This window comes from Eretmochelys imbricata, chromosome 1, assembly GCF_965152235.1.
Source record: "Eretmochelys imbricata isolate rEreImb1 chromosome 1, rEreImb1.hap1, whole genome shotgun sequence".
In the NCBI taxonomy this organism is placed as follows: domain Eukaryota; kingdom Metazoa; phylum Chordata; order Testudines; family Cheloniidae; genus Eretmochelys; species Eretmochelys imbricata.
The window spans coordinates 342,275,492-342,288,124 of record NC_135572.1 but is presented as its reverse complement, the minus strand read 5'-3'; the positions used below and the strand labels follow the sequence as shown (position 1 = coordinate 342,288,124).

Genomic DNA, 12,633 nt, shown 5'->3' with positions numbered 1-12,633 from the left:
GAAGGGTTACGTGGAGGGTCACATTGAGCCTTTGAGGCTAGCGAAATCCGCCAGGAAACACAGGACCCACGGAGGCAAGGACAGAGCTTTGTCACAAATGTTACTGCTAGGGCTTAATATATTAGAGATGGATAGGATAATGTTTAACTCAGCTTTCTTCTGGTTTGACCACAACCTTGGATCTAAATCCATATGCAAGTTTTTGCAAGTGGCTTTCATCTTTAGTATGGGCTGAATTAAAATTCTGAAACGGAACATCCTTGAAAAATGGTGTATTCAAAGTCCAGATCTAAATTTTGTAGCTTGAGTCCCTCTCTAATTTTTATCACAATCCCATTTAATATAACTTTATATTTTCCCTCCAATTTGCTCTTCATCTCTTCTCTTTAATAAAGTGTTGATCTGTTTGAAAAATGTGTTTTACAAAAAAAGAAAACCCATATTTTTCTATACAGTTCTCTTTGGTTTGCATTTGTTGTGCTTGCTTTGTCTGTTTCTTTTCTTACCTAAACAGCTGTGATACAAAACCCAATTCAGCCCATGGAAAGGAGATTTATTTTAAAAAGAAGAAAAGAACAGGGCAAACAAAGATGTGTTTTGAGAACAAGCACTTTACTTGGGGAATAGGAGAAAACCACAGTGATTGCAAAGTCAGGAGAGAGCAAAAAGGATTAGATGGCCAAACAATATTGAGATGTCAGATTATGGCATCCATTGACACACACAAAAAAGTGAAGTATCCTTGTAAGAGCCACGCTTGGTCTCACCCTTCAGTCACAATGGTCCAAATTAAGTAAATATAATGGTTTCTGCAATGCAGAGATCATGTCTTACCCTTCCCTTTCTCAGAGTGAAAATCAGTGGGAACACAACTCATGAACAGCCCCAGAACTGATGGGAGAGGCATGCATGGGATCTTCCATTAGGGGTTATCAGCTGTGGAATTTGATTCTGGATCTGGGTGGAAATTTTTTGACAATCTCTCCATGAAAAAATGCTGATTTGTTGAAATCAAAATTATTTGTGAGACGGCGATTTCCACAAAATTCCCATTTCTGAAAAAATGTACCTAAATATAATTTTCAAAAGTGATTTAGTCAGAGAGGACCCTAAGTTTCATTTATTTTTGAACTACTGAAGCTATTGAACATTTCACCCAGCACTCATATAACTCTCTTCTTCCACAGATATCATTCCCTCCCTCCGTGAGCTACATTCAATTGTCACAAAGCCCTGAATGAATTGATAGTCTATTGGATATGCTGCATAGCTTAACAAACTTTGACTGAAGGGAGAAATGGGCTGGAAAATGGTTTTCCCATCCCGTAATTCTTTTTTTTTTTCAGACACAGGAATTTTGTGGAAATTGCCCTCTTCTCACAAACAATTTTGATTTGAACAAATCATCATTTTTTTCTTGGAGAGATTGTTAAAAAATTCCCACCCAGATCCAGAATCAAATTCCACAGCTGATACCTCTTAAGTTCCATTTATGATTTAGGCACTGAGGAGACTAAGTTTTAATTTATTTCTGAAAATGGGACTTACGCAGTTTTGAACACTTCACCTTGAGTGCATGAATCCCACTGAAAATCAGTGGGCCTTAGATGCCTTAGACACTTCTGTCTACCACTATTAATATCATGTTTTCCAGTGTAATGACACAACAAGATGCATGAAAGCATTTTAATAGAAGGCACCCTTCTGTGTTTAGGTGCATGTTCTAAAGATATACTTCATCTCTCTCATCCATGCCAGTGCTGGACGTTTGCACTGTATTTTCCCCATGGAAAGCTAGCTGGGTGAATCAGAACCACACCCAGGCCCAAATGAGCTGCAAATGCAATTTTTGTCACTCCCTTCATAAATTCCACTGGCCAACTTATTTATAGAATTCTATTTGTAGGAATTAGGCCTAATTAGACTCCCATTAATTTCAATGGATTTTGGATGAAGCATTTAGTTTGGATATCAAGCAAATGTCACACATTTCAGCATTAAGCCAGCATGGTGATCTATGAAACATGAGATCCAAAGCATCTGCACAAGTCAAATGGTCACACTATGGGCTTTCTAAACTGTCATTTAGGCTCCTTAAAGTTACACTGAGTGGGAAATATATAAAAGACAGACAGATAAAGAAAATGACTATAAGCAAACCATCCCTACACATGCATCAAGCCACAACATCCTTAACACTTTTGGAATCTGGACTTGTAGCGATGCATTAGTGGGAGGCCATGGCATTTGAGTTCTTTCCAGGAATGCTCATTTTGTGACTGGTGTATTTAGTTTATCTTCTTTACCTCCCCTGGGAAGAATTATTTTGCCTGAAATTATTTCAATAGTCTGGTGCAAAAATAAGACTGCATGTTTCATAAGCACCTTTTTTTTTTCCAAGTGTTTGCTTAGGCTACATTGAGGTACAAAGCTTGACATTTCAATCCTCTCCAGCTGAAATATCTGTGGAGGAAACTCTCCCTACTGTCCCTTACATTATCTCATCCCTTCCAGCAGCCAACCAACCACCCCCTGGAGTTAAATACATTTTGGAAGCATGAAATTCCTAACTGAAGTATTTGTAAACTTTAGCTTCAAGATGAAGTTTGCCTCTTCTGTACATAGATGCTTGGATCTCTCATGTCTCCTTTGGTATAAGACACCTATGGCATATTCCCTTTTACATTATCACCATCCGAGCAATATTTTTTTGCAATAATTTGTCTAATATACTGATAGTTAGAAGGTGACGATATGGTGACCGTGGGCCAAATTCTGATCTGATTTGCAACAATGTTTATCAATTAAATTATTCCAGATTTACACCTGAGTAATTGACAGCAGATTATAGACCCAGGTTCAAAGTCAATTCTTAATAGCGATAGACTTAAAGTTTATTTGGAGGCTAAAAATGTATGTTTTAAAAACATTAAGCCAAACAGCTACTCCACAGTACTTAGAAACAATACGAATATTATTTTTCATGTACAGGGCCTGATACTTCTTCACGATGCATCTCGTGTAATCATTTACATCTGTGCAAAGTGAATGTAAAATGCTATCAAATCAGAATGGCTGCACCATCTTTGCACAAGTTGCAGAGCAATAGAAAATCAGGTGGTATCTATCTGTCAGTTTTCATCAATCCCCAAATGCTTTCTCATTCAGTTAGCATCACAACAACTTTTGAAAGTGTAGGGCAATGATGTTTCAGTTGTTAAGTACCTGTATTCATAAGTGTGTAATGATTGCAGGACTGAGCTCTCAGTTAATTTTCTCTCCGTTTTTTATTGTTGACATTTCTCACTGTACAAGAGCGCAGATTTCCATTTCAGAGATGGCACCATTCTGAATGTTTTTTTTTTTATCATAGACTTTCCAAGCCATCCCAAAAAGTAGCAATGTTCACTTACCAAGACTTGATATTGCTTGTAACTTTCACAAATATGTTTTCTTTGAAAAAGAAAGGGTTCCAGTTAACCATCCCATGAAAAACCTCTAAAGCCCAAAGGTCACCTTTCAGATCATCAGTTAAGGCAAATAGTAGATAATGCAGACATCTGCAACTGTCCCTACCTCTTAGCAGTAGGGAAGTAACGCGAGCACGAAGAGCCGTCCCAAGCACAGTAGGGGTCTCTAGCAAGGCAGCACTCAGCACATGCTTTTCCATACACATCGCAGCGGTGCAAAGGGAGCTGTGAAACTCCAGCAGCTGAGCCAATGTAGAGTTGTTGCTGTGAATTAAGTGCAAGTTTGCAAATAGTCAGGTTTCACTGGAAAGACATGCACAATACATCAAAAATATATACAGCGGAGGGTGATTCTGATCTCATTTACCTGGGTTTTACAGCAGTGTGTCTACAGTGACTTCAATTATATTGCTCCTGATTTACACACATGTGAGCAAGAGGCACATTAGCCCCAATATTTAAAAAAAAGTCCAAGTAAGAAAATTATTTCCTGTTTCTATGGGACAAATGCTGGTGCTGATTTTTCTATGAAACCTCCACTGACATCAATGGAATTGCCACAAATGAAGCGAGGGAGACTATGTCTCTAAGTTCCTATCCTCCAATACCATAAAAATGGCAATACTGGGTTAGACCAACGGACCATGTAGCCCAGTATCCTGTCTTCTGACAGTGGCCAGTGCCAGATGCTTCAGCGGACATGAACAGAACAGGGCAACTATCAAATGATCCATCCACTGTCATCCTGTTCCAGCTTCTGGAAGTCAGAGGTTTAGGGACACCCAGAACATGGTGTTGCATTCCTGACCATCTTGGCTAACATCCATTGATGGACCTATCCTCCATGCATCTATCTGATTCTTTTTTTAATCCAGTTATACTTTTGGCCTTCACAGCATCCAGTGGCAACAAGTTCCACATATTGACTGTGTGTTGTGTGGAGAAGTACTTTCTCATGTTTTTTTCAGTCCTGCTACCTATTCATATCATCGTGTGACCCCTGGTTCTTGTATTATGTGAAGGGGTAAATAACACTTCCCTGTTCACTTTCTCCACCCATGAAGAGCCTAACTAATCTCAGTGGTAGAGCTAGTTGGAAAATGTGCTTCTTTTTAAGTTGAAATTTTTGAAGAAAACAACAAAATTTAATTTTTGTCAAACTTTTTCACAGAAAAGTTAGCCTTTTAGGTGGAATATCAATAATCAAAATATTTTCACTTGGAAGTGTTGGTCATGGTGTCTCATGGGAGTTGTAGTTTGGGTGCCTCATACTCCTCTATAGACCATTCTTCCGGGACAGACTACATCTTTGATAGTGCACAACAGTATCCCATCATGATGAAAGGTGGCAGCTGATTATAGTTCTTGGCTATGGTGCATCATGGAGATGTAGTTTGGTTTCGTCATATCCCCATTATCCTCTCTGGGCCAGGCTTCACAGCCAGACTACAACTCTTAAGAAACACTATAGCAAGATATCCAAATGAAAACAGTTCAGTTGTAGACTCCCCTCCCAATAATATCAGCTGCTATGATGCAGCACAGGAGATGTAATCCATCTGGGAGACCTGGCCCATAGAGGGTAATGGGGATATGAGGCAACGGAGCTACAACTCCCAAGAGGCATTATGGCAGCCTATCAAATTAAAATATTTTGGTTTTTGGCCCTCCTTGTTAAAAAAAAAATTCCTGACACATGTACAAAGTCACTGAAATGCAGCTACCTGTGGGGTTGAAAACTCATGTTACAAAACTGAGGAAGCACAAAGACTTCAGGGCTATAGCCCTCTCATTTTGAAAATGCCATGGGACTCTTTAAATCCCAAGTAAAGTAGCCAGGATCTCAGTTTTTAAGGTCTCATGAAACAGATTTTCATTAGTTTTTCTGTTTTAGAGGAAGAAGGGCTTGCATAAGAAACTGTATTACAAGCGAGCCCATGGACCTGATTCACCTCCTGTGTTGCGATTCCATAAAGGTAAAGCCCATATAGGATTCAATAATGCAAGCTGGCTGCAGTCGCTACTTTGTTGAGATGCCAACAGCTGGCCAGCACAGTCCCAAGAGGTGGCAGGGACAGATCACTTGCGCTGTGTTAGCACCTTTCCCAAGGAAACTTCCACCTCTTACAAAGCGCTGGCTGGGATATAAAAGCTGCAGTGTCCTGGAGAAACCCCTTGATCACACAGGGATGTATCTAGTACTATATGGGAAGTCTTAAGCTTACATAACTGCCTTCAGCTAGGCATATAGGTCAATGATGGAATAATGCATGGAACAAGTGACTGGCAGCAGACATGACAGACATTTACTGATTAATCAGAAGTGTAATATATTACCATATAGTGGTAGGACTGTATATAACTGGGGCACTACTATATATAAACAATGTGGCATGTACCTTACTGTATAGAGCATATAACAATGAATTCTAGGATGTATATTGAAAAATCAATGTCCAAACTGTAATAGGGTTCATGTACACCAATGTACCAATTTTTTATTAGTCAAAAATGATTGCTAATAAATCTCCCTAGAATGAGAGGCTCTGAACTGAACAAAAGAACAGCGAATCATAGGAAATCTAAAATAAATGAACTAAGACCAAAAGAAAGTTGCTTAAAGATTTTACTTCTTATGGGACAGTTCAGAATGTTCAATCGGTTAAGTATAATATGTGGTTTAGGAATCCTATAATCAAGAAAGTATCCAAATCACTCTACTTGCTTCTCTTTAAAGCAATGTATTTAAGATCCAGCTGTTGACCATTATGCTGGACACTAATAATAAATAATTCCAGCCAATATGAAATTCGAAAAATGGTCATGGAGGCATCCCCAAAAATGACCTGACACTGCACTTTCACAAGACAATTTGTGTTTAATACATCAGCTGATTATCAGATCAAATTACAGCAAGAGAAGCTGTCCATTGAAGAGTTCTTTTCAAACTGCTGAAACAACAGCACTATAGGGAAGAACTGTGGGTTAAGGGAGGGGCAAATACGTGGCAGTGGTCACCGTTTGCCATCACTGACCACACATTCATGTCTGAGATGTAACTGTTTTTCCTATGGTTTGGAGTAACAGATGTAAAATGCATCCCTGTATAGCAAGCCAGCACAAGGCCGTGAAAGTGGGGCATAGGTTTTGTATGGCTCCTCAGCACAGGGCTGAATGTTATCCAGTGTGAAGATATGCAGGAACAGAAACAGTGAGCACTGAATGAAATATAGTACTTCACACATGTATGCAAATAGACTGTAAGTTCTTTTTTGAAGATTTAAGAGATTCTCTCTTGCTCTCTCCCCCTCCCCAACTTGAATGGAAATGTGGGTGGTGGAAACCACAGAAATTCTCTGTTCCAGACAAAAAGTTTGTCTGTATCAACCAGTGATTTCCTTGCCCCATCCCACCTGTGGCTTCTGTGAGCATAGGGGTTCATAAAACCTATGAATCTGAGCCCAAGAGGCAGAAGGGGTGAGGGTTTGCACCACAAAATGTTCCTTCCAGCTCCCCTACTCTGTTCTGTGGGTATTCATAGCAGCAGGTGGGGAGGGGGATACATATGGGGGTACAAGGGATTTTCTGTGGCCTGTTCCTCCTCCCAAACTCAGGGGGGCAACAAGGAGAAAGTTATTGTAGATTGAATCTGGGTAAACTTTTCAGGTTTTTCCTCTGTAGTGTGGAGCCCCATCTGAGGGAACCTCTGGGGGCAGTGCTGGTTCCTGCAGTAACAGTGCTTTTAAGGAACTGCAGGGAGCCAGGGGGCAAGGGACTCTCCTCCGAAGGCCTGCTCCTGTTGCTGATCCACCAAGGACAGTGCAGTTCTCAGGGATCAGTGGATTTAGGGGGTGGAACACACATGAGATCCTTAGTGATGAACTCAAAATCTAACCTCTGTGAGCTAGAGAGGGACAGGAGGCACATCAAGGCTCACTCTGAATGCATTGTTAAGGGCTGATTCAAGGGTTATAATTCACCCCTGTGCAGAGGACCAGCAAGCACTAGGCCTTACCTAGACACCTAGTGGGGAATGCCAATTGATTTGGCAAGACTGACAGAGAGGTAGCAATGGTAAAGTCTTGAAGTAGCAGCAGATGGGACCCACAGACCTAGTAAAGTATGCAAGAGTAAGCAGAAAGGTCTGTACACAGGGCTGTCTGAATCACATCCGCACATTCCTAGTTTATATATATAGTGATGAGTGCACTGAAACTATTGAATAAAGCATGTTGATTTTATTGTTTACATTTACACTTTTGCAGTGTGCAGTGCCTAGAACAGGGGTGGGAAAACTTTTTGGCTGGCAGGCCACATCTGGGAATAGAAAGTGTATGTCAGGCCATGGATGCTCACAAAATTGGGGCTGGGATACAGGAGCGGGTGAGGGCTCTGGTTGGGGGTGCAGGCTCCAGGGTGAGGCCAGAAATGAGGAGTTCAGGGTGTAGGAGAGAACTCTGGCCTGAGGCAGGAGGTTGGGGTGCAGGGGAAGGTGAGAGCTCTGGCTGGGGGTGCGGGCTCTAGGGTTGGGCTGGGGATGAGGAGTTTCGGGTGTAGGATGGTGCTCTGGGCTGGGATCAAGGGGTTTGGAGGGCAGGAGGGGGATCAGGGCTAGGACAGGAGGTTGGGGCAGGGGGAAAGGCTCAGGGGTGCAGGGTCCAGGTGGTACTTACCTCAAGTGGCTCCCGGAAGCAGTGGCATGTCCCTTCTCTGGCTCCTATGTGGAGGTATGGCCAGGTGGCTCTGCATGCTGCCCCTTCCACTGGCACCACCCTTGCAGTTCCCATTGACAGCAGTTCCTGGCCAATGGGAGCTGCGGGGGTGGTGCTTGGTGCGGGAGCAGCGTGCAGAATGGATCCCCCTGGCTGCCCCTACACGTAGGAGCTGGACGAGGGTCATACCACTGCTTCCAGGAGCCATGTGGAGTGGCCCCTGTCTCTGCTCCCTGGCTGGAGTGCTGCAGCGGGGCAAGCCCCAGACCCCGCGCCCCAGCAGGAGCTCGAGGGCCAGATTAAAACAGCTGGGGGTCTGGATATGGCCCGCGGGCTATAGTTTGCCCACCCTGGCCTAGAATTATTATGCTATTATGATGTTTATGTGAAACCCTACAACTTAAACACAATGAATAATGTGTTTGAGATGTAAAACCTAGAGCATCTTTTAATCATAAATATAGTGTTGAAGCATGTTGCCAGATACTTCTTTGATACAAAGTCTCTGTGCCAAAAGCTTGTCATGCTGAATCATGATTCTGTCATTTTTAATCCAAGGCTGGCTGATATTTCAAAAGCTTAATTTTGCCTGAATAACTCATACTGTGCTCTTTCTAGTTGTAGACAATATTAATATTGTAAATTTGTTTTCTAATGACTTGGGGGAAATTGTAATCCCTCCTAAGTAAATAAAGATGCTTTGAAGAAGAAGTTATACAAAATGCACAACCCATTATACAATACAATCAGCTGTCTTAAAAGAATGTACTTGTAAAAATAATCCAAAGCAGAGCATTTTGGTATGATGTGAACATATACACCACTTGACAGGTTTGTTTGTAAATGGTACATTCTTTTTAAGCCACCGTTTTTGTTGGTTTGGGTGATATGTCAGGGAATTGGCCCCAAATAAAATGTTTTGTGTCAAATACTGCACATTTTCAGGCAGGTTTCCAATATACAATGGATTCCTAGCTGCAGTGTTCAGCATTTGAAATGGAGAGTTGAGCTCTGTTCATTAGAGAATACAATTTAGCCCTTTGAAGAGAGCCCTCACAAGGCCAATGCACCACTTAAGACCTATTTCAACAGGACATAGGTCTCATTGTGACTCTTCGCTGAGAGGTGTTGTACACCATTATTAATGGACCCAATCCTGCAACAACTTACTATCAGGTATTACTACCAGAACTTCAATGGGAATATTCATGTTAGTAAGCAAGATACTCGTTCATATTTTCAGAATCAGGCCCCAAATCCGCAAAACTGGGAAAAATCACCTGTCTATTTTTATATATCTATAATACAAGCTATTATAAAGCATACCGGAGGTGACTGTACTTCCACTTAAATCAATGAAGGGTTTTGCCACTAACTTCACAGGAAACAGCACTGGGTTCATATGTGTAAAGGCCATATTCAGACATGTTGTAAGTGAATGCAATGCCTCTAAACTCAATAGCTTCTCAGTCACTGGAGCATTTGGTAATGTGGAATTTTTCTACAAGCAGCTGGTTAGTTAGTGTTTAGTTTACACCTTGCCAGTAAAGCACAAAACTAACTTTTTCCTTTCTCTACTGCCTGACACATTCTCCTTGAGAAACTGCTGATGTTTATGTAAAGGGATGGGATGTTGCTGGTATAATTAATATGCCTCTCCTAAGTGCCAAGTTACTGTCTCTGAACTATACAGGTCAATAAATATTTTAAAAAGTGATTTAAAGCTTGTGCATACAGTACCTGCTTTGTGGAAATCTTCATTGCAGAAATAACAGTGGGTTCCTAGAAAAAACATTAAAATGGGTTCAAATGTAAAATGTGTTTTTAATAAACATGAAACTAGTGCTAGAGGGCCATCTACCAGCTAAAAAACTCTTTGGATTCTTTGATGGCATTTCTTGCTGACTATTAACATGAAATGTTTGCATTGTTATAGGTGAATTAGAATGCATTTGTGCCTGATGTCTAAATTCAACATCACAATTTATCAATCATTTCTCAGACTTTATTATTCCAGCGTTATTGGTTTTGTTGTTTGTTTCACTTTTTGAAATTCATTTCTGCTCATACTGTTAAATTTAAATTTACAGTAATGTATCCACATAGCATGCATAGAGAAAAGCTTAAGAATAAATATTAATATGATAAAGTGCAGGTGATGGAACCCAAATAAACCAATCACTTTAATAATACCTAGATGAAGACCCCAGTCCTGCAAACACTTACTCATGGCACTAGCTCTCCTCACATGAGTAGTCCTACTGACTGTATTGGGATTTCTCATGCACATACAGTTACTTATATTTATGGAATGCGGAGCTCAAACTGATAGTAAATTTTTACACTGTGAAGTATTTAAGCAATATAATGGGCAAATCCTGCTCACCTTATGCAGGCACTTACGTCTATGAAACATTATGCCTGAGTAAAGTAAGCAGACTTTAGACCACTATGTAGTTTCCTATACAAATTAATGTAGCTTTATGAGCACATTAATAAAATAATGGATTTAGTCTTGATCCTAAAGGATTTTTAATTTTGTTTTTTTACATTGGTAGGGTAGTCCCAGTAACTTCAGTGGGACTATTTACGTAAGTAAAAGCTACAGGACTGAGCCCTTAATGAGTAATTCTAACAAAGTTTAAGTTTCAGTGCAGTGTAAAACCTTATTACATGGGGTGCAAAAGAGTACTACTTACTGACCCTATGCATCATGTTTTTAGTAACGTATATTAATATAGTTCGCATTAAGCTTTCAATCTGCTGATCCTGGGAGAATTTAATATGGCTGAGTGGATGCTAAGCATGTGGACTCCTTTACAAATGGGTTAATAGACCTGGTATTAGAAAGCATCAATTACGTGTTACATTTGAATGAAAATTGAACTCATTTGCTTGTTTGTTCAGCTGTTCCGGGGAATATTCCACAATTCAGGTTAAAAAAGGCATTTATTATCAATGTAACAGATCTGGAAGGTTTTCAGTTTGGTGGATTTATAAATGAAAACCATTGTATTCATCATACTGTGGCTCAAACAGTGAAAAACATTCTTCATGACACAGAGGTAGCCTCTTCTGTAGCCAGTAAAAACCCAGATATAGTAGGTTCCATTTAAAAACTATTGCAAAATTTCTATTAAGAGATCTAATTCTTGTTTACTCCATGGCCTCCTTACATTATTAAACTAAGGAGGCCTTAACATAAATGAGAATCAGGGGCAAACTATTTTTATATAATACAAAAAATGACCAGTAAACTTAAAACCCAAATCCTAATTTGACATTTAGTGTAGGGCTGCTGCAAATCCAGTTTGGAAAATAACGTTGATTCAGTTTTTCCTAATTTACTCTCCTATTTCTTTGATCTCTTGGCACTTCTGCTTTATTTAAGGAAGAAAATCCTATGCTTTCAAAATTGCCAGATTACCCTGTGGAGTACATAATAATCTTGCTTCATGTTAAAGAGAGAAAAGCCAGAAGCCACAAATTACACTTCTCATTTTCCCTTCATAACTTCTAATTTACATTTGTGTTAAAAAACCCCAAAACAACAAAAAAAACAAACCCACAGAAAAATGAAACACAGCCTGACAGTGACCAATCTCTGGGCGGTGATTCTTGTGGAAACTTTGCCTGTGAAGCATAGAATGCCGAAAGTAAACATTTCTATAAGACCTGCCCAAATATGTTGTGTCTACTGTCAAGTCAAAGATATAGTGATGGTAACATAGCATGAACAGAGGAATAATTCAGGAAACTCAAATGTTTTATTGTAGCACAGAAAACATGGAACATCCTCTGGGATCTATCTGACACGATTCAGAAAAAGTTTGATTTATTTGGGCTAAATTTTCAGAAGTGACTAGTGGATACTTCACTTGGGGTAAGATGGGGGGTCAGCTCACAGTACCTTAAAGGGACTTGATTTTCATAAAATGCTGAGTTCCCATACTCTTAAAATCAGGCCTTTTTAAGCTATTTCAACTCAGGTACCTAACGATGGAGACACCCAAAGTCACTTCTGAAAATGTAGGCCCTTTATTCCTTTTGGTTTTGAAGGCAACCGTAAATGGTACCAGACTTAAAAAAAATTCGGGAGACCAACACTCTGCCTAAGAGAGGTAAAATGTATATTTCATGTGTATTTGTTACGTTTTCACTGAGATGTCATGGAAGCTCAAGGAATAAGACTGAAGAGTCTCCTCCTAGCCAGATAGTCTGAATTGTTTCTAATAGCCACATGTGTAGTTATTATTTTGTATAACCTTCTGGGAGAGGATGGGTGGGGAGATTCCAGAAAATACACATTTTTTAACTGTAACTGAGTTTAAAAAATCTTGTTTACTCCATGGCCATACTCCACACTTGTTTACTCCACTCCATACTCCACAAAGATTTAGTGATTCTAATTTAACATTGAAACAGCACCACAAAAATCAGGAATGCCATTT

The 12,633-nt window shown here is 40.0% G+C and overlaps 1 protein-coding gene across 1 annotated transcript in view; it reads right to left on the bottom strand.

Annotated features, from left to right (window-relative positions):
* The window catches only part of SEMA3A (semaphorin 3A), a 196,404-nt gene that overhangs the window by 15,148 nt on the left and 168,623 nt on the right, over positions 1-12,633 (bottom strand). The window contains exons 13-14 of the mRNA XM_077807879.1: positions 9,923-9,964; positions 3,577-3,734 (exon numbers count right to left, since the gene is read on the bottom strand). Coding sequence (XP_077664005.1) covers positions 3,577-3,734; positions 9,923-9,964 — 200 coding nt within the window. The remainder of the gene's footprint in view (positions 1-3,576; positions 3,735-9,922; positions 9,965-12,633) is intronic.